Source organism: Dryobates pubescens, chromosome 7 (assembly GCF_014839835.1).
Source record: "Dryobates pubescens isolate bDryPub1 chromosome 7, bDryPub1.pri, whole genome shotgun sequence".
Classification (NCBI taxonomy): Eukaryota; Metazoa; Chordata; class Aves; order Piciformes; family Picidae; genus Dryobates; species Dryobates pubescens.
In genome coordinates this window covers 2,181,406-2,206,469 of record NC_071618.1, presented here as the reverse complement: position 1 = coordinate 2,206,469, position 25,064 = coordinate 2,181,406, and the positions used below count along the sequence as shown (strand labels likewise).

Here is a 25,064-nt window from a genome sequence, read left to right as displayed (position 1 = left end):
AGCAGGTGAAAGTTTTTTGTGATGCCTTTATCTTACAAGAAGCACATGAGGATGGAATATGACCAACCCATCTCCAAAAATGGAACAAAGTGAAACAAAAACAAACCAACCCACGACTAAACCAAACAACGTATAGGGACATGGCTGTCTCCAACAGAACCTTATCAACATTTCCAGAACTGCCTTTTAACTGTCTCTTCAATATTAAAAACTACATTTTCTCCCTCTTCCTTAACACAAAACTGAACATTGATGTAGTGAATGTTTGAGAGGGTTTTAAACTGTAGCTCAAGGAGGAACCAAAAGGCATTATCAAGAGAAGTCTTGTCAGCCTGTGGATTGTCTTGCTGATACCTGCAGCGCAATATTCATGCGGGAGAGGAGAAACACGGTAAGTACTTCAGCTTTTTACATGATGCCTCTTAACACAAAGTTGTTCTCAGGAATCAAAGCTGAGATCTGGCAGAAAGCTGGAAGAAAAGGACCTGTGAACGGAAAAGCATGCCTATAAAATCTGAAGTGTTCTGACTTAAAAATGTGCTGCTTTGGTTTTGTTTTTGAATGCTGGCCCATACCTGTTGGACTTCAGCCTTTCATAAGAGTAGTAACATCTCTGAACAGCCTGACTGTAGTTGGGTCTTGTAAGACCAGCTGTGTTGCTGAGGAGTGATGACAATAAAAGGCCGAATTGCAGTGCCTCCAGCAAACAGTTTGGTCTCCTGGGAGGCACAGTGACAAAAACCCTTCTGAAGCGAATCATAAGTCTGACCTCAGGCAACAAGCTGGAAGGTATTAGTATAAAGAGTGAAAGTACAGGACAGGAAAGAGGCAATCTAGAGAGCTTAAAACAGCAGCAAGAGAGGATTAGAAGCATTGAAGCATATGTGCTCCTGTTGGCAGCTCATACAATACTTAACCTTTAGAGGAAAGGGGTGTAGGCAGCTGTGCAGGTAAATACAGGTTCCTAGCCATTTCTGGCCTGGATCTATTATGTTGGATCAAACTGGTATTTCTAGTTCATAGTAATTTACCTACCAAAAGCCTATATGAAGGTCAGAACTAATGAGTGTGTTTTACTCCCTATGTATGTTTTTGCAGCGTAGCTTCCTTGTGATTCCCTTCCTTACTTACTGTTTGAAGAATCATTGGTGTGTGCCGTTTCTGCTCCAGACTATGTCCTACCTAATGTGGGAGATGTTATATGTGGTGTGGGTTCTTTATGCCCCCACCCTGATCTCTTCTCTTCCTAGCTTCACATTTTTTCACTAAGAAATGCAGGAGCTTGTCTCATGGAGACCTGTCCCTTTGTCAGATTTTTGCAGTAATAAGGCAGAGAGTTGTTTAGAGGCATTCATGTGGTGTGATTATATGAAGCTAAAGCACAGTGCCCACATGAAGTACACAGCTCCCCAGTGGCAATGTACAAATCAAGCAATATTCCTAGCAGGACTGGGGGATGTTAACTGTTGTAGAATGAGTTTTGTTAGTATTGTGTTCCTCTGTATGGTTAAAGAGAAAAGGTGTGAAGTTCAAGCAGGGACTTTTTAGAAGGAGCTATTGGATGTGTCACAATGGGCTGATGTTTAAAGGAAAAACTAGGGACCCTTCAGCTAAAAAAATTCAGTTTATTAATAATTTCAAAGTACTAATACTGTTACTAATAATGTCAAATTACAAATGTCAAATTGTTTAAACTAGCTTCAGCTTTCAGATTGGGTAGCAAGAAAAATGAACTGTAGACATTTCAGATCCAAGTGAATAGTGAGTTTAATTACCTGCAGTACCCATTTAACTAGAAAATGTGGATTTTCTTTGACTAATCACCCCTAGGCTGGATTCCTCATTGGCTTTAACCAGTGCTTGGAGGAGATCCTAAGGAGGTTTGGTGAGATAGTAGTATCTCCTTCCCACTGCCCCCAGGTATGTGCATGTAGCCCAGTAACCTGTTGCCAGTAATTAGTGCTAGACTCTGGAGGTATTCCAGAGGAGTTGTGCAATGATCTAATGACAGCAAGAATGCTTTTGATCCATGCTGACTTAACTTGGACACTTGGATGTTCCTGCCAAAGCTGGGCTGTTACACTTTGGGAGTTCTGGTCCTTTTCCAGACTGTAACTGGCATGGAGAAACAGCAGCAGAATAACTTTTTCAAACGTGCAGAGATTATTGTTCTGTTTAATTAGTTCTTGACTCAGATTTTGTCCAGGTTTTCTGCCTGTCCTGCTAAGCTAAGTAGTTGTGCAGAGAGGAGCCCCCACCAAGTGCGTAGTGATGGTTACACCACGTACTATGCCTTGTGGCTCACAGGGTGGCACATGTCAGTTTTGATGGGTTCAGTCAGAAGTGAAACGGGTTGGGTTTGCATTGTAATGGCAACAGATAGAACACAACTGATGAGGCTGATTATTTAGCTGCCCTGTAAAAGCAGAGTCTTCCCATCTAAATATTCAGCAACTGTACCTGTAAGTGTATACCAGTAGGTTAAGAACGGCACTCTGTGTAAGATTTTTCTTTCAGTTATTGCCATAATGTGTACTAAAACATGCTTTTGCTACACATCAACACCACAAATGTTGGTGACACTGGGAGCTCTTGCTCAACAAAGCCTTTTAGCAACCGAGCGAAGCCAGTAAGGATATTGTGATGATTAGGTGGGTGTGGATTTGTTTGCTCTTTTTTTTTGTGTGGTGTGTGCGCTTTTGGGGTTGTGTTTTGGTTGTGGGTTTTGTTGTGTCAGTGAGGAGGGTGGTTTGGCTTCTTTGGAGTGGAGAGGTTGCAATGTATAGTTTCATTTGATTTTTTTTTTTTTCAGCACTTGGCATTTATGGTAGGTTGAGAGAGGGCCTAGCTCTCCCTCCTCCACAGAGTAAGAAACCACAGCTAGCCCAGTTGGAGGAGCAAAGCTATATATTTACAAGCATATATGGAAAGCAGGTTATATATAACACAATATATACAGGTATTTACAATATATACACAGAAATACACAGCAAAGAGAAATAACACAACAAAAATCCCTCCCCGAGGAGGGATCCCCTCCCTGTAACCCCCTCTCTCCCCCCCTTCCTCCCTTTTTCCCCAAAAAGGGGTTAGAGAGAAAGAAAGGCAAGTTACTAAGGAAAAGAGTTGTTAGTAAGCTTCAAAAGCCCATGCAGGATTAGTTTTTGCTTATCTCAAGGCCAGCTCCAGCAGTTCGCAGAGAAGCAGGCAGGGAGAACAGGCTGAAACCCACACTCCCCAACTCCCAAACCAAACTGAACTGAGAGAAAAAAGTTCCAACTGCTCTGCAGTTTAAAGTTGCATTTTATCCATCCACCAATGAAATTCGTTTAGAATATCAGAATGTTTTTGTTCTGGTACTGAAAACATTTAGCCAGTGCATCCCAGCACTGTTTGTTCCTAAAGGCTCAGCCTCAAACGGTCACAGTATTGAATACATAGCTTCTGAATGTAGCAGAGAAGCAGTCTCAGATACTGAGATCAGTAAGAATGTACTGTCTCTGCAGCTCTACATAGATGTGGAATTGAATTCTAGTAGAGCAGTCAGCTGGCAGTCTCTCCTGGAGTTAACCTGGAGGGAATGGAGTTTAGCATTGGCTGGTGAATCAGATTTTACTGGCAGCTTAACAAGAGACTGTTCTCATCTGTATGACTACCTCCAGCCACCAGGCTGGGTGAGACTTCACACAATGGCTTGAACCAATGTAACAGCTTGCTGCTACAAGAGAGAGTGGTCTCTTCTGGTTTTCCTTTTCTGCTTTACTTAGCTCTCACCATCATATTGAGTATTTGATGAAATAATCCATCTTAAGTGGAAGAAAATTAAAGCAAAGCTGTATTTTGAAAAGCTAGGAACAGTAATACCCTTACTGTGCAACCAAGTGTTGTAGCTGGCTAAGGAGTGAGGAGTTTGGGTGGGGGAAGGGGGAAGCAAGTCAGCTGAAGAGATGCAGTTTTGTAACAGGGCCACGGTCAGTTTATAGTTTGTGAAATGGAAGATGGAAGTGTTTTGTTTGGGATTTGGATGTTTTGGGGTCTTTTTTGTCGCAATGACTTTTAACACTAATGACGACTTCTGTTGACTCATCTTTATGAGATGTGTTCTTTTCTCTCATAGGTGATATGTGAAGAATTGGGAATTGGCATTGTAGATTAAAGATGCACAAATCAAGCTAAAGACTTCTGTGTTTGTTCAGTTTGGGTCCTGATCTCTCCTCAGATATCCTGCTGTATTGCAAAACTTGATTTGTGGAAGTTAGGAGAAAAAAAAAATATAGACTGTCTCTATAATTGCATGTGTTTGTGTGAAGAATGCCTTGCCTGGAAACTATCCATTATACTTCCCTTGGACCTGAAGCTACTTTTCACCATCTGAAACATGGTAATAATACTGCATTTTCAAATGAGCATATCCTCCTTAATTCAGAAGAGCAAAATAATTTGAGTTTCCATCATTTTTGTTAGTTTGAGGCTTAAGTCCAAAACTTTGAAGCCAGTTAATTCTCTAAACATGACTGCAGAGAACTATTTGAACTTGGTAGTCTGTCAACAGCTATTCAGAATTGATTGTCACTTATGGTAACGGTGTACTGACTTGGTTGCATTGTTTGGATTAAGCACTGGGCTATGTCTTTTCCATTGTATATGTACAACTGTAAGAATGTCAAGTTATGCATTGTTGTTGTAACAATGACTATAAAAGCTCAAATTCCATAATAAATTACACAAACCTTTTAAAAAGCAAGGTCTGAGGGTTTTTTTCTTTGCTACACTTGTGTAAATGCATCTGAGACTGAGCACTGCCACAGTGCAAAACAAGCTTCAGTTGCTGCTGGGTGGCAAAGGGAGGCTCCTTTCAGGAGGATGTAGAGTAACTAATGTAACTAATACCTAGGAGTGGTGGATTAACCTTGGCTGGTTGCTAGATGCCCACCAGCTCCTTTCACCTTTCTCCATGTCTGTGGAGGAGGAGGAAAAGAAGATGGAAAAGTTCCTGGGTCAAGATAAGCAAGTTATCATCACAGGCACAACAGACTTGATGAAAACTAATTTATTGCTGTGAGCTAGAATTACCCTTCTTCCTAGGCTCAACTTCACTCCTTCCCTCCTGTCTTCTACTGTTCCCTTCTGTGTGAGTGTTGCCAAGGGAATGACAAAGGCAGGCTCTGGTCAGTCCACATTTGTTCTCTCCTCACCCCTTCTACAGCTGTGTTGCGAGTTTCCTTCCTTGGGGCTGCAGTTTTTCAAGAGCTGCTCCAATGTGGATGTGCTTGATGGAGACTGCTCCAAGGTTATCACAGAAGTGCCACAAGCCTGCCTCTGGGGCTCAGCTGTGCCAGCTTGTACAGGGTGGGTCTGGCATGGGGAAGCCCCAGTCTCTCCTCAAAAGAACACCCAGCAGCCATGCTGCTGCTACCACAATTTTGCTCTGTAAACCAAATGAAAATTTGGGGGGAAAAAAGGCTCACCTTCCCTCTTCATGTAGAGGCATACAACAGTCAGGAACAAGTCAGCTGTTTCCATCAATGCTTAGGGCTCTGCAATTAGTACATTACAGCATTACCTAGAAGAAAGTCATAGAACTGTTTCTTAACAATTGGTGATTCTTTTACAGAGGACAACCAGGGACTGGGAACTTCTGCATGTCTGTGAAGAGGCAGGAGACCTCAGTTTTTACTGTAGTACCACAGGAGCAACCTAGTTTTTTCAGTTGGTGGCTGTGTTTTGTCTTCTGGGGTTTTTTTGGTGTGGGTTTTGGGGGGTTTTTTAATTGGCAAATCTTACATTTTCTGGTTATTCTGTAAATTAGAAGGTAGATTGCAGTGCCCTAAAGCAGACGTAATCAGGTTTCTGATGGACCCTACTATGTTGATGTCACAAGCTGGAGAGTACTACACACAGAAGCCTAAGATCTATATAAAAGGTTTGGGGGCGGTTTCTGCTGTGTTTTTGAAGAGGGACACTAGTACAGAGAAGCTAATCCAACTGTTCAACAGATGTAAACCATTAAGGCCCAAGTTTAGAGCACAAGCTAGGTTTTAAATGTTGCTGCTCGCCCTGACTTATGTTAAGTGTCTTGGGTTTCAGAAGGAAGGGCTGTTCCAGTTCTACATGTTATAAATAAATGCTGCTTTTGTTGGCTTAATACACCTTAACGCCAGGCAGCTGTAGAAGTCTGGAGAACACAAAGGAGTGTGGATGAGGTGGGAGATGGATGGGCTTGTCCATCCAAGAATTTTGGTTATGGGGAAGGAGAAACCCAAAAGACAGTCTTCACCTTGCATTATTGATCCTGTACTTCATAAAAATTTGAGAAGCAGATGCAAATTTCAAACAGCTTTCAACTGGTTCCAGCACCTAGCTTCTCAGGTTATTTTCAGTCCTAGGGATTAAATAATGGCAGCTATTCTGCTATCAGCTTAAAATAACACTTAGCAGACTCCTTCCCCTTTTTATCTGGGCATCTAACAGCTGGATGGTACCCTGATTTATGTGCTTTGGAAGAAAGAGGCTGTTTTACTTTTCATAGCACCAGCAGAGACTAGGCAGTTGTGAAGTAAGAGGCTCATGACTTGGATTCTTATGGAAGTGGCACCACCTTTCCTCAGAGAGGCATCCTCATAAGCATGAAATAGGTATGATACTTCAACTCCTGATGGTGTGAGGCCAGCATTCTGGACAGATTAGTGATCTTCATTGATCATATCATCTTCATTGATGATATGGATGAGGGGGGTGAGTCAATCATCAGCAAGTTTGCAGATGACACCAAGTTGGGAACGGATGAAGAGGAGGCTCAGGGGTGACCTCATTGCCCTCTACAACTACCTGAAAGGTGGTTGTAGACAGGAAGGGGTTGGTCTCTTCTCCCAGGCAACCAGCACCAGAACAAGGGGACACAGTCTCAAGCTGTGCCAGGGGAGGTTTAGGCTCGAAGTGAGGAGAAAGTTCACTGACCGAGTCATTCGTCACTGGAATGTGCTGCCCAGGGAGGTGGTGGAGTCACCGTCCCTGGAGGTGTTCAAGGGGAGATTGGACGTGGCACTTGGTGCCATGGTCGAGTTGTGAGGTCTGTTGGGACAGGTTGGACTTGATGATCCTTGGGGTCTCTTCCAACCTTGGTTATACTGTGATACTGTGTGATACTGTGATCTTGAAAATAAGAGAATACTGCTCTCTGCCTGCAGCACCCAACACTTCATTTCTGCCATGGGAAGGTAAAACTTCAGTTTCTCCTAGACATGGAGAGACTTTTCCTTACCTTTTAAAAGGCAAACAGGAACCAAAGTGACTTCCCTTGGTTGAAGTTGACTTTAGTCAGTTTTGGACACAAAGTGAGTGTCAGATTAATCCTTAAATATGCTGTGAAATGGGAGGTACAATTTATCTCTGGAAGGAGAAGCAGTAGTTTTACTATGCTGATCTATGTGTGACACAGAGTTTAAGCCGCAGTCAAAACCAGCACAAGTGTAAGGCCTAAATATTTCACACCCTCAAGCATGTTTATCAAAAAAAGTATTTATAAACACCGTTTTATGCATTTAAGAAATAATGTATAATATCACTGATCTAGTGATTTGTTTAAAATATACAATTAATGGGTAGAGAATGGTGGAAGGCTGGGTTTTATTGGCAGCGATGCAGTGTTTTATTTTGATGTTTTTGTCTCTGAGGGGTTCTCCCCAGTGTCCAGTGTCTTCAGCAATCTGAAAAGGCCAGCTGCTTCTCGTATCCGACTGAACTCGATGCAGAACGCTTGCACTTCTATAAACAAGTCCTGTACATTGATAATTTTGTTTCTGATTAAAGACTGGAGAAAGACACAGACAAGGCGTACCAGGCGGTTCTGAAACAGAAGAGAAGGATTCATAATCCAAATATCTGTTTACAGCCAAGGCCGTTAAAGCACAAATGGCCTTCAGCAGTACAACTGAGGCATTTCAGGAGCAAGTTAGATTCAGCAGTAATCTTGTTCCCAAGCTTTGTATGTGCAGCCCCTACTCTTTCATCTCCCACACTGCTACAGTATTTAACACCTGGAGTCCTCTGCTGTGTAATACTGTACTTCTGGGTGCAGGAGCTTGCTCAAGATTAATCTCATGCACAAATGTAGCACCAGATCTACCTATGCATTGTACTTCATTTATTAAGTAATCTCTGGTCTTACTTTCTACAATAACACCATAAAGAAAAATGAACAAGCTTCATATCTCAAAATTCCCTTGTCTCCACATTAAAGCACTCTAGATGGGAAGTGTTGGAAGTGCTCTATTGCCAAATTAGCACATGACCCTCTTACTCTGTCTTAGAAGGGAAGACAATGCCAGGAATACCAAACCCAAGAACATCTCAAGATCTCATGTCTCATTTCCCACCTGATCCAGGGAAAAGACATGATCTCAGAAGTGTTCCTCCTTCCTGAGGGCTGCTTAGAGCACACTGGCAGTTGGGAAGTGGAGGACTGGGAATTGACACCCAAGCTTTTGGCACAGGCAGATGTAGTTACTAACTGTCTCCTTTATATAAAGTGCATTTTTCCTCAAGGACCAAAGCAGATCTTAATTTATCATTAAAAGCAGTCTCATACTTCACATTGTGAGAAAGGTTTGTGTTCAACTCCTCTCCAAAACTATATAACTGAATTATGTTTATCAGACAGAACTGAGGGGACTTACTGGTTGTGTCCAAAGTATCTCAAGCTTATTTGACACCGAAAATAAGCTATCCACTATTTTTACAGGAACTTACTACTGCAAAATTTCCTACCTACACCAGAAGAATTCAGAAACTAAACAAGTTATGTCCTTCAGTCAAAGGTAGCATGTGATGACCTGACAGCTATTACTGAAACTTGGTGGGATGAATACTACAACTGGAGTATGGCTATTGATGGCTGTTCAGAAGGGACAGGTGAGGAAGGAGGGGTAAGGCATTGCCCTTTATGTCAGGAAAATGATAGAGTGTGAAGAACAGTCCCTGAAGAACTGCCACGAGTGGTCAAAAGCTTATGGATAAGAATTGGTGACAAAGGCAACAAAGAGAACCTCGTGGCTGGCATCTACTACAGGCCACCTGATCAAGGGGAGTCCACTCATGAAGCCTTCCTACTCCAGCTACAGGAGGCTTCGTGCTCACAGGCTTTTGTCCTGCTGGAGGACTTCAATTACCCCAACCTCTACAGGAAAAAAAAAGCATGTAGGCAATCAAGGAGGATCCTTAAGTGCCTTGACAGTAACTTCCTGAGCCAGATAACAGAGAGCCCTACCCAAGGAAATGCAGTACTGGACCAGATGGGGGCAGCCTGGGCTCCAGGGATCATGCACTGGTGAAGTTAGCAGTCCTAAGGGATATGGGTCAGGCAAAGAGTATAGTCAGGACACTAAGGAAGGCAAACTTACAGCTCCTTAGGGAGTTAGTCAGTAGGACCCTATGGGAAAGGATCCTCAGGGACACAGTAGCAGAGCAGAGCTGGCACATCTTTTAAGGATGTATTCCTTAGAGCACAAGGACCTCTAAATCCCTGTGTGTAAGAAATCAGGTAAGGAAGTGAAGAGACTGGCATGTCTGCATAGAGACCTGCTGGTCAAAATAAAGAGCAAGAGGGAGTTCCACAGACAGTGGAAGCAGGGATAGGTAACCTGGGAGGAGTATAGGAGCACCACCTGGTTTTGTAGGTCAGGAAGGCCAAGGCACAACTGGAGCTGAACCTGGCAAAGCACATAAAGAACAAGAAGGGCTTCTAGAGGTATATCATCCATCAAAGAGAGGTTAAAGAACGTGTTCCCCCTTTGAGGAGTGAGAGTGGAGAGCTGCAGCTGAGGTACTGAACTTTTTTCCTCAGTCTTCACTGGCAATCTTGCTCTGTTCCCCTCCTGAACTGATGGACCAATAGATGCAGACCAGGGTGGGTAGAGTCCCTTCCACCTGAGGAACCTGAACATACATAAATCTCTGGGGCCTGAGGAGATGCATCCCAGAGGTCTGAAAGAATTGGCTGATGTAGTTGCAAGGCCACTCTCCATGATATTTGAAAAGTCCTGGCAGTCAGGTGAAGCTCCTGGTGACTGGAAGAAGGGAAACTTTACAGCCACCTATAAAAATGGTGAAAAAGAGGACCCTGGAAATTAGGAACCTATCAGCCTCACCTCTAGGAGATAACGTGCCTGGTAAACCATGGAACAGATCCTCCTGGAAGCTATACTGGAACACAGAGAACAGGGAAGCAATTCAAAATAGGCAGGATGGCTTCACCAAGGGCAAGTCCTGCCTGACCAACCAAGTGGCTTTCTACAATGGCATAACTACATCAGTGGACAAGGGAAGACCAACAGATATCATTTATCTGGACTTGTGTCAAGTCTTTGACATAGTCCTCCACAACATCCTTCTCTCTAAACTGGAGAGCTATGGATTGGATGGGTGGACTGTCCAGTGGACAAGGAATTGGTTGGATGATCACATCCAAAGGTTGATGGCTCAATAACCAGGTAGAAACATGTGACAAGTGATGGCCCACAGGGGTTGGTATTGGGACCAGTGATGTTCAGCGATGGAGACAGCAAGATTGAGTGCACCTTGAGCTTGCAAGTTTGCAGATGATACCAAGCTGAGTGGTGTGACTGATAAGACTGAAGGACAGAACACCATCCAGAGAGACCTGGATAGGCTGCAGAAGTGGGCTGTGGAGAATCTCATGAGGTTCAATAAGTCAAAGTGCAAGGTCCTGCACCTAGGTCAGGGCAATCATCAATAGCTATATAAGCTAGGAGATGATGGAATTGAGAGCAGTCCTGCAGAAAAGGACTTGGGGGTACTGGTGGATGAGAAGCTGGACATGAGCTAACAATGCACACTTGCAGCCCAGAAGGCAAATCATATTCTGGACTCCATCAAAAGAAGTGTGGTCAGTAGATTGGGAGAGGTGATTCTGCCACTCTGCTCTGGTGAGACCTTGCCTGGAGTACTGTGTCCAGCTCTAAGGCCCCCACACAACAGAGAAATGCACCTGCTGGAGTGGGTCCAGAAGAGGGCCACCAAGTTGATCAGAGGGCTTGAGCACAAAGACAGGCTGAAAGATTTGGGGATGTTGAGCCTGGAGAAGAGAAAGATCTGGAGAGACCTAACTGCATTTCAACATCTGAAAGGAATCTACAGGAAGACTGGGGAGGGACTGTTTAGAATGGTTTGTAGTGGTAGGACGAAGGGCAATGGTTTTAGACTGAAGCAAGGCAGATTTAGTTTGGACATTAGGAAGTTATTTACAATGAGAGTGGTAAAGTACTGGAACAGGTTGCCCAGGGGTATGATTGAGGCCCCGTCCCTGAAGACATTCAAGATCAGGCTTGACATGGCCCTGGGCAGCCAAATCTAGTTGGAGGTGTCCCTGCTCACTGCAAGGGGGTTGGACAAGACAACCTTTGAGGGTCCCTTCCAACCCAGTGCAATCTGTGAATCCGAATCTGCTTTCTCTTAGTTACAAGAGGAACTTTAGTAATTGAGGAACATGAAACTCGGAACACAGGCACAAATACAAGACACTGTCTGACTTCCAGTCTCTGAAGATCACATCTTTCATTTCCAGAAGGAGTGGTTTTGTACCAGGCTTTTCAGAGAAAACATCTTGTGCCTCAGCTGCTGTGAGACTTCATAGGCAGTAACAGCAAATGCTGGATCTCAGATGCTTTGCATGCTACTTGGTGTTCAGTATGTGCTCCGCAGCCCGCCGTTCTTTTTTGCCCTGTGCGGCTGAAGCCCAACTGCTGCACACATTCAGCAGCCCCTCTGAGCACAGTGAACCGCTCTGTGGGCATATTCTCAGGTGCAGCCCAGGTCTGCTGTTACTTTCCTATTCTATTCTGAAACATAACAGGCACAGCTATTCAGCAGAGCCCCAAAGCAGAAAAGCAGCAGCAGCCACCAAAAGATAACAAACGGTTAGTCATCACCTGGAAGGATACTGAGAATATGGCAGAGGGGGTTTATGCTGCTATCTAAAACTACATTGAAGCCACATTGTGTGCACTGCAGGCAATTTTCATCTCTGCAGCTTAAGGATTTAGCAGAGCTAAAGAAGGCACTAGAGAAGGACACAAAAAAAAAGCTTAAGGGAAAGGAACAGCTGCCTTCTTTCAGGAGACTAGAGAAGTCATAGTCCTTCAGCACTAAGAGGACAAAGCCAAGGCAGGACTCTGTCAATACTCACAAAACCATGGGTAAACTCAACATGGAAATGGTTTTCACTAATGACATGTTCAAGAAAACAAGTTCTACTGGGCGTTTAGTGAAGCCAATGGATCAGTTTAGGATAGAGGAAGTACCTCACACAGCATATAGACAACCTTGTATGCCAAAAGTGTGGAAACCTCTCCAGGGGAAAAAGATCCTTGAAGTGGTTACAACTTGGCATGCTGGTACTGAGGAAGTATGACAAGCTTGGGAAACAGAAAGTATGGTGTTAGGAAGACAGAAAACAGGAGATTTTTTTAGGTCCATAAGGAGAGCTGCAAGCTGTTGTAGGTCATGACTGAGGGACAAGATTTGTAACATCACCTCAAAGGTCAGAAGGTGATGGATACACTTGTGCAGAAAAAAAACCCTTGAAGCTTAAAACTAAGCAGAAGGCAAAGACTAATACTAGGGGTAAAGAAAAGGCACAGTGAGTGATATATAAGGATCTGAGTCACATGAAACTGCAGTTTTGCCAGAGAGAAGTGTATTATGCCTCCAGAAAAACAGAACAGTAATGACCTGTAAAGCCTCATAAAAAGGTGAAGAAACATCTGTTAAACACCACAAAAACTGCATAGTGCCTTAGAGAAAAAAGTAAGTGCCTTTGAAATAAAGAAGCACTAAGAATAACTTCATGCTACCAGCTAAAGCTCAGCACGTATTACACAGAGAAATACATGGCACCCTTTTCCCAGACCAATTTATTAAAGTACTCACCTGCATGTATTTGTCTTTTATCTGTTCACAGGTGGAGATACAATTGGAGATGTAAAGATGAATAAATTCAGGTGGGAGATCAACTGCAGTAGTAAGCCTGTTCAAAATAAACATATCCAATAGTTTACAGAGCTGTAAATGTAGTGATTCCATTGCAAAACAGAAGCTGAATTGCCTTCATTTCTAGTGTATTTGCCATACATACAAACATTTGTTATGCAATACACAAATGAATCAATGATAGGTTTCTAATTTTTGATGAAGCCCCAAAGCTCTCCAAGTACCAAGATTCTTCAGCAATACGCACTGCAATATCATTTTGCTTATTCATGTTTGAATTTCAGCTACAGAATCTGGATGCTGAACTCCTTCCTTCAGGATAAAACCAGAACAACTTCTTTGTTATGGCCAAAGACGAGTTTCCTTAGTTCCTTCAGAAACAAATTTCAGGCCTAGAAACTGGAACAATATGAATATCTAGAGCTGAAATAAGAGACCCTGACTAAATGAAAACATTAACTAGAGATGACTGATGCACAATAATCTCAGAAGCTTCCTGCTAGAGAAGAATTGGAGAACTGTTGCATCAGAAGAATGGTGTATTTTTAAGGGTTAAAAGAAAAGCACACTTATTTGCAGTATAACAATACTGACTACTAAAGAATTTGAGCTGCCACTGTTTCTTAACTCAAAAAGCTCTCTGAAGATAACAGCATAAACCAATATAGAACTGTCAAAGTTTCAACAGAATTTGACCAGAGTAATTCTAACCAGTCCTGTCTCAAGTACTGAAATGGGGGGTAACAGGGAAAACAGTGCATGTTTTAGACATTACAGCTTCAAGCTTTTGTCTTATTTCATGTTAAAAGAAAAAAAACAACAACAAATCAGTGTCTCTGTGTTTGCACTGACAGTTATTTTGCAGTGTGAGAAAAGTTCCTGTGGTAGTTTTGCTGTGGGAAAACCATGCTTGACTGCTAGTGCAGCTATCCTGGACATGAGTAAAGTCTCTTTTCTTATCACTATTTGTCCATGTTTTGACCATTAGGCCAACTACAGGGCTGTTAACTGCTCCAACTACACCAGGTGAGAGGGATTTGTTTCCTCCTTCAAATGGTATGTAAGGGGCGCTTCAACTCTGCTGCAAAGAGACTCCTGAGGAAGGCTTTATTCAGTAGTGCATGTTCCGTAACTGCAAAGAAATGGGAGAAAAACTGGGAGACATGTACCTTTGCAGTCTGTGGGGATCAGCTGTCTGAGGAGTTTTCCCACTGAAAGGGCTTGCATTGTCTTATGAAAATGGGGTGTACCTACACACAGAAGTTATTCCCAATGAAGACAGGGCATGAACATAAAGCAGGATTGCTATTTAACAATCCCACCTTTTGTTCACTTAAGCCACCTCAGGAACGCAAGCTGCATTTAAGCAGATTAGCTGTGTGGCTTTAACATTTTGTAGAGGATTCTCACAATAACTGCCTCTTGTCCCGCTCTAGTCTATCTTCCACACAAGCATACTTCAAGAAGGATCAAAATTAACACTTCCAGAGGTCCAAATAAAAAACAACTGCTACTTTGGCTGAAAGAGAAGACAGAAGCTGGAGATGCCAACCTTAATAATGCTATGACACTTGTGAATTGTCAGGAATGACTGGACTGTGACTCACCAGAGGGAGTGACAGTCACTACAGTGGCAAACCCATGCAAAATGATAATTACAGCGCATATAAGTCAGTAACTAGCAGCTTCCTGGGACATAGGACATGTAATGCCTAGTGAAATTTATATATTAATGAGGAACCTGATGCCTGAATAGAAGTTTAGACATATTACAGATTGCCATGACAGACTCCCTTAACTGAAAACCATTTTAAATACTGTTTTGAGCTAAATGCATCAGTCTGATACAACTCCAGCTGAAGTTATGTACAACAGAATATGCATTGTCCCACTTTTTTCCAAGTAGAAACACTCCTTCATATTAGGGCAAACCAGTATGTTCTTTCAATAAGCCTCTCCATTTTTTGAAGCAGGGACTGAAAGATCAACTAGCTTAGCACCGCTGCAAGAAATGTGCTTTTAACCATGTGTATATAGTGAAATATCACTTGATAGAAATAAAACTAATGTATGTTGATCATTGTTTAAATACATGCATACAGTTTACATTCATTGTAAATGCATATGCCTCCACCATCACATCCTTCTGCTGGGAAGTTGTGGGGGTTTTCCCCGTGAGGTTGTAGTTTTGCTACTACTAATAGGAATATATTAACATTACAGTAGTCTTTTAAAATAGTACTGCTATAAAAAGGAACATGAAAATTGGCAGAGTTCTCTGAACTTAGCACTGAAGATAATTTGAGAGGCTCAGTTCCTTCGTACCAACTCACAAACTGTACAGACTCAGTCTGGACTAAACTGAGTGTTTTGCTTTAACTTCAGGCATCATCATGGGAAACGGCACAGCCTGTAACTACACCACACCATATGAAAAGTAAGCAAAGTCTTTATGAAAGAAACAGACACTGTGTTATCATTAAGAAATTGTTTAAAAACCCAAACCAACCACCACAAGAAGCATAGAGAAACCAAAAAGGGAGTAAGTTTCATACTCTTTTCTTTCACTTCTTCCACTTCTGTTATTGGTAGTTTTTGCAATGCATCCAAATACAGCCCTGTGGTAAGCCTCATAATCACTTAATAATTGTTCAGTCATTTATGTTACATACTTAAGGAAACAAATTCAGATTCACACATCCCTGGGCGACCTGTTCAAGTGTTTCACCACTCTCATTGACTTCCTTCTTATGTCCTGCCTAAATTTACTCTGCTGCAGTTTAAAACCATTGCCCCTCATCCTATTGCTACAAGCCCTTTTAAGCAGTCCTTCGCCAGCCTTCTAAGGTTTGAGGAAGTACTCACCGATTTACAACTTCCATAGAATGCAAAGACATATCCATGTTGACCAAGACAGAAAAGTACTCTGTTATCTGACTGGACTGCATCAGTTTCAGCAACATTTCTATAGCTACTAAAGGATTGTTTTCAACCAGGTCTGGCAATTTGGCAGGAGTCAGACCAATATGGTAAACAAGTTTGGGGTCCTTTTCCAGTTCTCCAAGCAGCTGTAAAGGAAAAAAAAAGACTCAAGTTTTTTTTCAAGCAGTAATGAGAATAGTTACTAAAAAACTGCTATAATACATCTAAGCTACAGGAGAATAGATTTACATTTAGGCATCTCTACTGAAACACACTGGAGGTATACTGTAAAATGTCTATGTAAAGGCAACCTCAATTTCGAGTTCATTGTTGTCAGAAAAAGTTCTCCAAATAAAAAATGTTTTGTAGTGCTAGCATGATTATCAAAACCCAAACCAAACCACTAAAATCAGGGTTAATACTATCAAATGGAGTTACAAAAAACAAACACAAAAACCCAACACCAACAAAATTGGGTACTGGCATTTCTGAAATAATTACTTATCAAATCTTCTGCAGAAACATGAACAACTTTGTTACGTTTTTCATACAGAAGAATACTGGTGCCTGTTATTGATCAACTCTAACTAGGTCCAGTCAATGCTATGATGTTTAAAGATTTCTTCCTTATTCCAAATAAAAAATGCTTCCATTTTTACAGTTCAAAGTGCTGGTAGTTTCTGGAGTCCAAACACAGATCAGCTGAAGTGCAACAAGTTTTTTAAATACAGCTGTTAATAGACAGCTTATTAGAAAACCATTTTAGATAGAAAAGTGCATGATAATTACCTGTGTTTGCTGTGGGGAAGTCAAGGGACTTTTAAAAGCTTTTGCCATGATTCTTTTTATCTCAACTCCAGTGCTGTTCTTAACACACATTGACTTATCCCACTGAATTGTGTGATCTGGCTCTATGGGATTTAACCATGCCAATTCATCCTCACATATATGGAGTGGAGGAGGTGGTCGAATAAACTCTGGTCGAAAGTGACCTAAAATGGCAACAACGTGAAACACTTTTTAAGCTTCAGGTATTCGGGTTTACATGAGTACAAAAAGAAGACCCCTGAAGCCCCACATTTCTTTAAGCTATTATAACACTAAGGACAGACTTAGGATCTTATCTGCCACCTGACTTTCAGTGATACTGCTACATCAGTCTGGTTTTCCTCTTGATTCAGATCACTAAGCTACTAATTCCTCTTCATAGTAAAACCGCTTCCTTGGAGGTGTTAACAGTCAATGTAGATCCTAGTGTAGGGGATGAAGATCTGAGGGGCATTTCACTCAGTGTTTTGGCCAACAGATGACATGGGTAACAGGCTAATGACAGGCCCCAGATTTTAAGAAGTCTAGAAATGTGAACACTATAGAGTCTGACCTGGAGACAATCTAATGATGTTCTTTACCATTTCATTCATCTTCATTCCTGTTTCTTACCTTGAAAATACTTCTGAATTACATTACATTTCATCTGGGGAAGTATAATAATATAAGGTGTCATGAGTTACAGAAAAAGAAGCAAAAATGCACATACTTTCTATAGGAGGTTTTGGTCCACTCACTAAGGCTTCTGTGATCTGGGAGGCAACGGAGCTATCAAATCCAGAGTTGGAAGAATCTGGGTCAGGATCGCTGAGAATGCTGGGGAAGCTGGCCTTGCTTTGTGTTGGCAGCTCAGACTGACGTTCTGAAAGAGGGCAAGGCCATAACGTTAAAGCATAACATTGCAACAGTGAGGCCTGGAATACTAAAAGTAGAGACAAACAAGCAGCTTTAGAGAAGAACTAGCTGAAAAAAAATAGGTAAGATCAATGTGATATTTAGTATTGTGTCAGGCAGCTAGTACTCAAGAGTGCTAGCTGATAGGCAAGGGACAGACATATGCAGCAAGTATAAAGAAGAAATAGAAACATAGAATAGAACCTGAAACATATTCTTGGCTTTATGAAAGCCAAGCAACTGATGCAGTCTACATCTAGAAGTACATTAGCAGGTTCACGTGGTACTCCTGAAAAGATGTCACAGAATCACAGAATCACCAAGGTTGGAAGAGACCTCAAAGATCATTGAGTCCAACCTGTCACCATAGACCTTGTTACTAAGCCATGGCACCAAGTGCCACGTCCAATCCCCTCTTGAACACCTCCAGGGACGGTGACTCCACCACCTCCCTGGGCAGCCCATTCCAATGACTCTCTCAGTGAAGAACTTTCTCCTCACCTCGAGCCTAAACCTCCCCTGGCGCAGCCTGAGACTGTGTCCCCTTGTTCTGGTGCTGGTTGCCTGGGAGAAGAGACCAACCCCTTCCTGGCTACAACCACCTTCCAGGTAGTTGTAGAGGGCAATGAGGTCACCCTTGAGCCTCCTCTTCTCCAGGCTAAACAGTCTTAGGTCCCTCAGCCTCTATCTAGTTTTGCAAGCACTTCTCAGAGCGAGGAAGCAAAAAGTCTACAGAGGTTATAAACTTCACAACAATAATGCTCATATTAGACTGAAGTCAGCTACTCATGTCGGTGTCTCTGAATGAGCTACTTTTATACTCACTGTCAAGCTACAGTAAGTGCTTGTGTGGAACAAGATGGAGCTCAATGGTTACATAATTCTGCATACAGTCATAAAAGCAAACCCAAGAGGAGCTAAAAGTGTCATTTCAAAGGCCAAATTACACAACACAAACAAGTAACATAAAAATCTGAACACTTCATAGCTGATCTTCCACATTCTCAGTACTCTTTGAAAGTTTACATTTTCCAGTGTTTTGTCAAAAGAAGCCTCAGCAGACAAAACCCAGAAAAAGCCATCCATTGCTAATTTCTTTATTGGCTTTCTATCCTACTTAATCCAACCATTTCAAATCATGCAAACATTTGTATACATGCTCAGTGAAGCAGCACAGCAGAGTATGTTGTCCTGTTCAAGGCAACAGCTAGTATAATTTTCAGTTATTTGCAAAAAACCCAATTTGGAAGTCAAAGTCCAGCAAGCTGATAAAACAGGTCTTCTACTTTATCAGTTGTCTCAAATTCCACCTTGTGAGTACTTTCACTGAAGGGTTGCTTTAATGAAGTTGTATGGGGATCGGGAAAAGGAATTGGACATCTTATTGTGGTCTTCCAGTATCTTAAAGGGGCCTACAAGAAAGCTGGTGAGGGACTTTTTAGGGTGTCAGTAATGATAGGACTAGGGCAAATACAAAAAAAATAGAAATGGGTAGATCCAGATTGGATGTTAGGAAGAAGTTCTTCACCATGAGGGTGGTGAAGCACTGGAACAAGTTGCCCAGGGAGGTGGTAGAAGCCTCATCTCTGGAAGTGGATGTAGCTCTGAGCAACCTGATTTAGTGTGAGGTGTCCCCTGCCCATGGCATGGGGGTTGGAACTAGATGATCCTGAGGTCCCTTCCAGCCCTAACAATTCTAGGATTCTATGATCTTCTTTCAGACTTTTCATTTCTAGTCTACAACTTTTTCGTATCCTCATAATCTCCTGTTATTAAAGATGCCTAACTACAGGTATAAAAATTAAAGATACAGTCTTTCAAGTCACTGATTTTATAAGCCTTGCACGAGTCCTTAGTCATGTGCATTGAAGCTCCAAAGCCCACCCTCACTACTTCATTAATTAGGCCTGGATTAAGAGTGTACAGTATGCAGAAGCAAGAATTAGAACATGGTGATTTAACAGGAAAGGGGTTTAAATAAAAAATCTGAAAACAATAACTTAAGTTTCTTTATGGAGCTGGTTTTTTTCTTTTATACAGGTAAAAAGAAATTCTACTTAATTCTTTAAGGAAAGCTCTATGACATATTACAAACTTTAACACAGGTCCGTCACTCTTCAATCAGATTAGCACTGGCAGACAAACAGGACCACTGTCTCAGAAAACCCATCCCAGCAACTACAAGAAAATACATAGAATAAACCAGGTTGGAAGAGACCTTCAAGATCATCGCGTCCAACCCATCAGCCAATCCAACACCACCTAAACAACTAACCCATGGCACCAAGCACCCCATCAAGTCTTCTCCTGAAAACCTCCAGTGATGGCGACTCCACCACCTCCCCAGGCAGCCCATTCCAATGGGCAATCACTCTCTCTGTATAGAACTTCTTCCTAACATCCAGCCTGAACCTCCCCTGGTGCAGCCTGAGACTGTGTCCTCTTGTTCTGGTACTGGCTGCCTGGGAGAAGAGACCAACATCTGTCTGTCTACAACCTCCCTTCAGGTAGTTGTAGAGAGCAATAAGGTCACCCCTGAGTCTCCTCTTCTCCAGGCTAAGCAACCCCAGCTCCCTCAGCCTCTCCTCATAGGGCTTGTGTTCCAAACCCCTCACCAACTTTGTTGCTCTTCTCTGGACTCATTCCAGCAAGTCAACCTCCTTCCTAAACTGAGGGGCCCAGAACTGGACACAGGACTCGAGGTGCAGCCTAACCAGTGCAGTGTACAGGGGCAGAATGACCTCCCTGCTCCTGCTGGCCACACTGTTCCTGATGCAGGCCAGGATGCCAATGGCCCTCTTAGCTGCCTGGGCACACTGCAGGCTCATGTTCAGCCTACCATCAACCAGCACCCCCAGGTCCTGCTCTGCCTGACTGCTCTCCAGCCACTCTGACCCCAGCCTGTAGCTCTGCATGGGGTTGCTGTGGCCAATGTGCAGAACCCGGCACTTGGATGTGTTCAATCTCATGCCGTTGGACTCTGCCCATCTGTCCAGCCTGTCGAGGTCCCTCTGCAGAGCCTCTCTACCCTCCAGCAGATCAACTCCTGCCCCCAGCTTGGTGTCATCAGCAAATGTACTGATGATGGACTCAATGCCCTCATCCAGATCATCAATAAAGATGTTAAAGAGCATGGGGTCCAGCACTGATCCCTGGGGCACACCACTGGTGCCTGGCTGCCAGCTGGATGTGGCACCATTCACCACCACTCTCTGGGCTCTGCCCTCCAGCCAGTTCCTCACCCATCGCAGTGTGCTCCCATCCAAGCCATGGGCTGACATGATGGGTTTTACACGGCAACACACCAACAAAACCAAGTTACAGGGAGAGACCAAGGCTTGAATTTCTGTAGATCAAAAAGGAGAAGAGGTCAAAACAATTTTTAATATTCATTCCCAAAACTTCCCCAAAACATTTTGGGTGTTTTGTTGTTATTGTTGCTTTGGTGTTTTGTCTTCCTCCCCCCACCCCAAGAGAGGAGAAATGAACAAAAAAAATGGAAAAAACAAAACAACCCACACAAAACCCAACAAAAAATAAACAACAAACCACAAACAAAACCAAAAGTAGAAAAGCCACCTACACCTGCAAGTGAATTGTCACAATGAGTCTGAGCTCAGAAAACAAGCTAAGTAATTTTTTTCCTGCCTGGGATTGGGATTGGTACACCTCTTGAAGAAATGCAATGCATTCTTAATTATTTTAATTGAATTTGCAGGTGTACTTTAAGGCAAATCAAAATCATCCTGCTCTGAATAGTCCTGCATTCATCTCAGGTACCACAGATTTGAAGGGCCTCCATGCCTTAGAACTCATGTTCTGTGAAACGCAGAGGGGAAAGAGTGTAAAGGCACGCTGCAAACTGTGTATCTTGGGATCTGCACCATCCTGCATATTGAATCATTGGGAGAAATACACTGAAGACCTGTGAAGAATTCAACAGACATTCTAAAACAAGACAGACAGTCAAGAAGCAAGACAGTGAAAGAATTATCTCCTAAGAAAGTGAAAAGAAACCAAACATTTCTTCTTGTAGCTCCCTAGAATAAGCTTGAGAAAGACACCATGTAGACTTTGCAGATACAGCCTGATTTGTTAGACAACTCCTACAAGTACTCACAAGCAATTAATGTTGTGGGTTAACTGAATTATGCAAATAACACAAGCACATCTTACAGGACTAAATTTTGCAAAGCACCATTAATGACTTTGTACTTCCTTTCAGAAGACACTGATGGTCTAATCAAAATGCGTGGCTTAGAGTACCCATCCATACAACTGCAGTTAGGTTTCTCTGTATATTTCATTTTTAGTAAGAAAACACTGTTCAGAAGGCAAACACAGCACCAAGAGGAAAATACATGCAAATAAACACACTCTGGACTTCTTTACAGCATCAGATATACCTTATGCTAAAAATCACAGGTTACCCAAAGTTCCCCAAAACTTGAATTCACTAAAGTATTCTAGAAAACACCGACAGTGCAAGCAGCAGAAGGGTTTGTCTCGCCCATGAAGGTGGGTTAGGGTATTTGATTGGCATTGTTGAAAGATCCCAGAGTCTGGCAATAGTAGCAAAGTAGCTACAGAGGACATCTGCACACTGTGAACAACAGACAGCATACCATAACAGAACAGTATCAGATCCTACAGATACAGCTTTAGGACAGAGAAAGCCTAGATAGTGTCTGGCCTCAGAGCCACACTGTGCAGACACAGAAGTGGGACGGTCAATTTGGTGTTCAAACTGGATCCTTGTTCCAAATAATATTTTTTTATTTCAGATTAGCTCCAGCTGTGACTCATCAACATGATCAATCATGTTCCTGCTCCTTTTCTCCTGCCAAAGGACAAGCATCACATCCCTTTTCTACTCAACCTAGTAAGAGCAGACCACTTTCCCACACTTAAGCTAATGCTGTGAGATCTGACTTCAATTATATCTTCAGTTTTATAAAACACAGTAGCAAATTTTCTAGGTACAGCTGAAGTGACAGCATGACAGTTAAGTTTGAACTCTCATACTAGAAATGCTACAGAGTGAAAAAGGACAAAAATACACACAGAAAACCCAAACCAACTAGCCACCAACAAAAAAATCCAATATGCTCCCCCTCCCCAAGCTTTAAATCTTCCAATCTTCCTATCCTTGCAAAATGTTCTCATATCTAAGTCAGCAATGTAATACTTGAAAAGGTATTTGTTAGGTACAATGAAACAGAACGTAATTTCTGCTGATTCTCTTGGATGTGAGCTTTAAAACCCTAAAGGCAGTTCAATCTCTTTCATAGGTAGGACAGATAAGAGCATTTCTCAGGTAACTTATAACCACATTACAATTGCCATTTCCATTCATAAGTGAACCACTGTCACAAATCTTCCTTACCCGCTAACGCCAGCTGAAGCCCACTTATATCCACCGACTGTGCCATGTTCCCCACGTCCATAGAGGCAATCTGCCGAGGAGTCTTCTTGAACAGTTCCCTAGGGGGGGCCAACATCAGTTGAGAAAGGAAGAATTTTTCTGGAGGAGTTATGGGAGGTAAGAAGCCTGTAGAGATACAATGAAAAACAATATTCCCTTTTTAAGGCAGTAGCATTAATATTTCCACATGCTTCATGAAGAACAAGCAAACTAAAACACAAACTAATACACTACATCTAGAAAGATCAGTGAAGCCGAGACTTTAGAGCACATACAGAACTGTTACCTACTCAGCTATTAAAATGATGCAAAATTTTGGGGGTTGGACTAGAGGTCCCTTCCAATACAAACAATTCTGTGAAAATACTGATTGGTGTAATGCATTTTGACATACTACCTCTGATGCTGAAGTCAGGCACAGCGGTCTCTTTACATACTTTCCAATTTAGACAACCAGTGAGCTACTAAATATGACCACACATTGCATCTCATACTGCAAGTTATAACAGTAATTTGCTCGAAACTGATATACCCATCGCTGCCATGCTTGCACTTACCGAAATGGAGAAAATCGTTTAATTCTCATGTATTTAAGAGGCTTGTCTCACAGCTTTGAAGCTGTCAAAAGCCTTCTATTATCTCCAGGTTTTTGTAACGACTTTCGCCCCAAAATTCCTGGTTAAGATCCAGCCAAGTGCCCTATCTGCCATCGAGCCTAGAGACGCTTGCCACGAAAAACTCCCACCGTTTTTGCCAAAGCCATTAAGCAACAGCGGCCGGCGGGAAGCCGAGATGGGGCGGCGGTAACAAATCCGGTGCCTCCGCCAGATCCTCCCTCACCGGGAGCCCTACTCCGAGGGCGGCACGCACCTGAAAGTGGCGTCCGCTCCGCCTCGTCGCCGCCGCGCTCGGGTGCGGGGTTGAGAAGGTGTGCGAAGACAGCGGCGAAGGGGTTGGCGGCAAGGGGCTCGGTGCGGTACATCTCCCAAAGAAGGTAGAGGGCGGTGAGACGCTGCGCTGGGCTGGGCAGCAGGTCGGGCTGCTGCAGCAGGAGGACGAGGACGGAGCCCAGACGGAAGTGCTCGGCCTTGCCGAAGTAGTGGTGAAAGGCGCTGGAGAGGCCCTCGAAGGTGCTGCCGCCCGCCTCCTCCGACACGATGCTCAGCAGGCTCGACAGCTCCTTCGGCGACAGGCTCATCCTCCCTCCCGGCGGCCCGCCGCCCGCCTCACCACCCTCCGCTCCCACTTGAGTGCCGGGCGCCGGGCTACCCCCGCCCCCGGGCATCCGCCCCTGCCCACTGCCCGCTCCGTCCCGGCCCCGTCGCTCTCCGCCTTCCCCCACCGCCGTAATGTCGTGCGCGCTGGTTCCAGTTTACAGCGCGGCCGTAAAGCGAGGGGGCGTTACGACTCGGCGCCGGTGGCGACGGAGAGGCTCACACGCCATTCGCCTCGCAAGACAGGATTGGCCCGAGGAGCCCGGAGAGGGGCGGGGCGGGGGATTGGCAGCCGTCACGCAGCTGTGCGGGGCGGGGCAGGGCCCGGCGGCCGTTAGGACCGACAGCGGGAGGCCGTCTCTAGCGGTCTTCGCGCTACCGGGCTCCCCCTGCTGGCCCCAGCACGCTCCGCACCAGCGCCTCTTCGTTCCTAATTGCCACTCGGGATGGCCGTGGGGATTTCATCCCAAGTCCGTGCCGTAAGGGCCACCACTGCACTGGCGTCCCAGCCCACAGAAAGTTATGGCTGGAGGCAAAGCCCCGCTTCCGGGCTCCGTCGTCGCTGACTTTACCTGCCTAGGCGCGGGCCCCGCGCGTTTCTTATGTCTGAGAGCAAAACACAATGCTTACACGTTTGATGTGGACAAGCAGTTAACCGTCATCCAGCAATGTGCCCCTGGGGTCAAGAAGGCAAATGGTATCCAGAGGTGCATTAGCAAGAACTTCATCAGCCAGTCAAGAGAGGTTCTCCTCCTCCACCCTGAGGTCCACTTTCT

At 43.6% G+C, this 25,064-nt stretch overlaps 1 protein-coding gene and 1 non-coding gene across 2 annotated transcripts; one reads left to right on the top strand and one right to left on the bottom strand.

Annotated features, from left to right (window-relative positions):
• Nucleotides 1–658: 658 nt before the first annotated feature.
• LOC128897358 (small nucleolar RNA SNORD89) lies at nt 659–775 on the top strand. The gene has a single exon (XR_008462352.1). It is a non-coding gene; the product is annotated as a small nucleolar RNA SNORD89 (small nucleolar RNA).
• A 6,854-nt stretch (nt 776–7,629) lies between these two features.
• CNOT11 (CCR4-NOT transcription complex subunit 11) lies at nt 7,630–24,449 on the bottom strand. The gene is made up of 7 exons (XM_009911439.2): nt 23,945–24,449; nt 23,036–23,200; nt 17,465–17,617; nt 16,717–16,919; nt 15,871–16,073; nt 12,946–13,042; nt 7,630–7,846 (listed from the first exon to the last, which is right to left on the bottom strand). The coding sequence occupies exons 1-7, from the start codon at nt 24,357–24,359 to the stop codon at nt 7,649–7,651; spliced, it is 1,434 nt and encodes a 477-aa protein (XP_009909741.2). The 5' UTR covers nt 24,360–24,449; the 3' UTR covers nt 7,630–7,648.
• Nucleotides 24,450–25,064: the final 615 nt, after the last annotated feature.

Coding starts and splice junctions, on each gene's coding strand:
- CNOT11 (XM_009911439.2), bottom strand. CDS start 24,359: ATGCCCGGGGGCGGGGGTAGCCCGGCGCCCGGCACTCAAGTGGGAGCG. Junction 23,201..23,944: donor GGAGCGGACGCCACTTTCAG/GTGCGTGCCGCC, acceptor GTATCTCTACAG/GCTTCTTACCTCCCATAACT. Junction 16,074..16,716: donor CTTCCCCACAGCAAACACAG/GTAATTATCATG, acceptor TTTCCTTTACAG/CTGCTTGGAGAACTGGAAAA.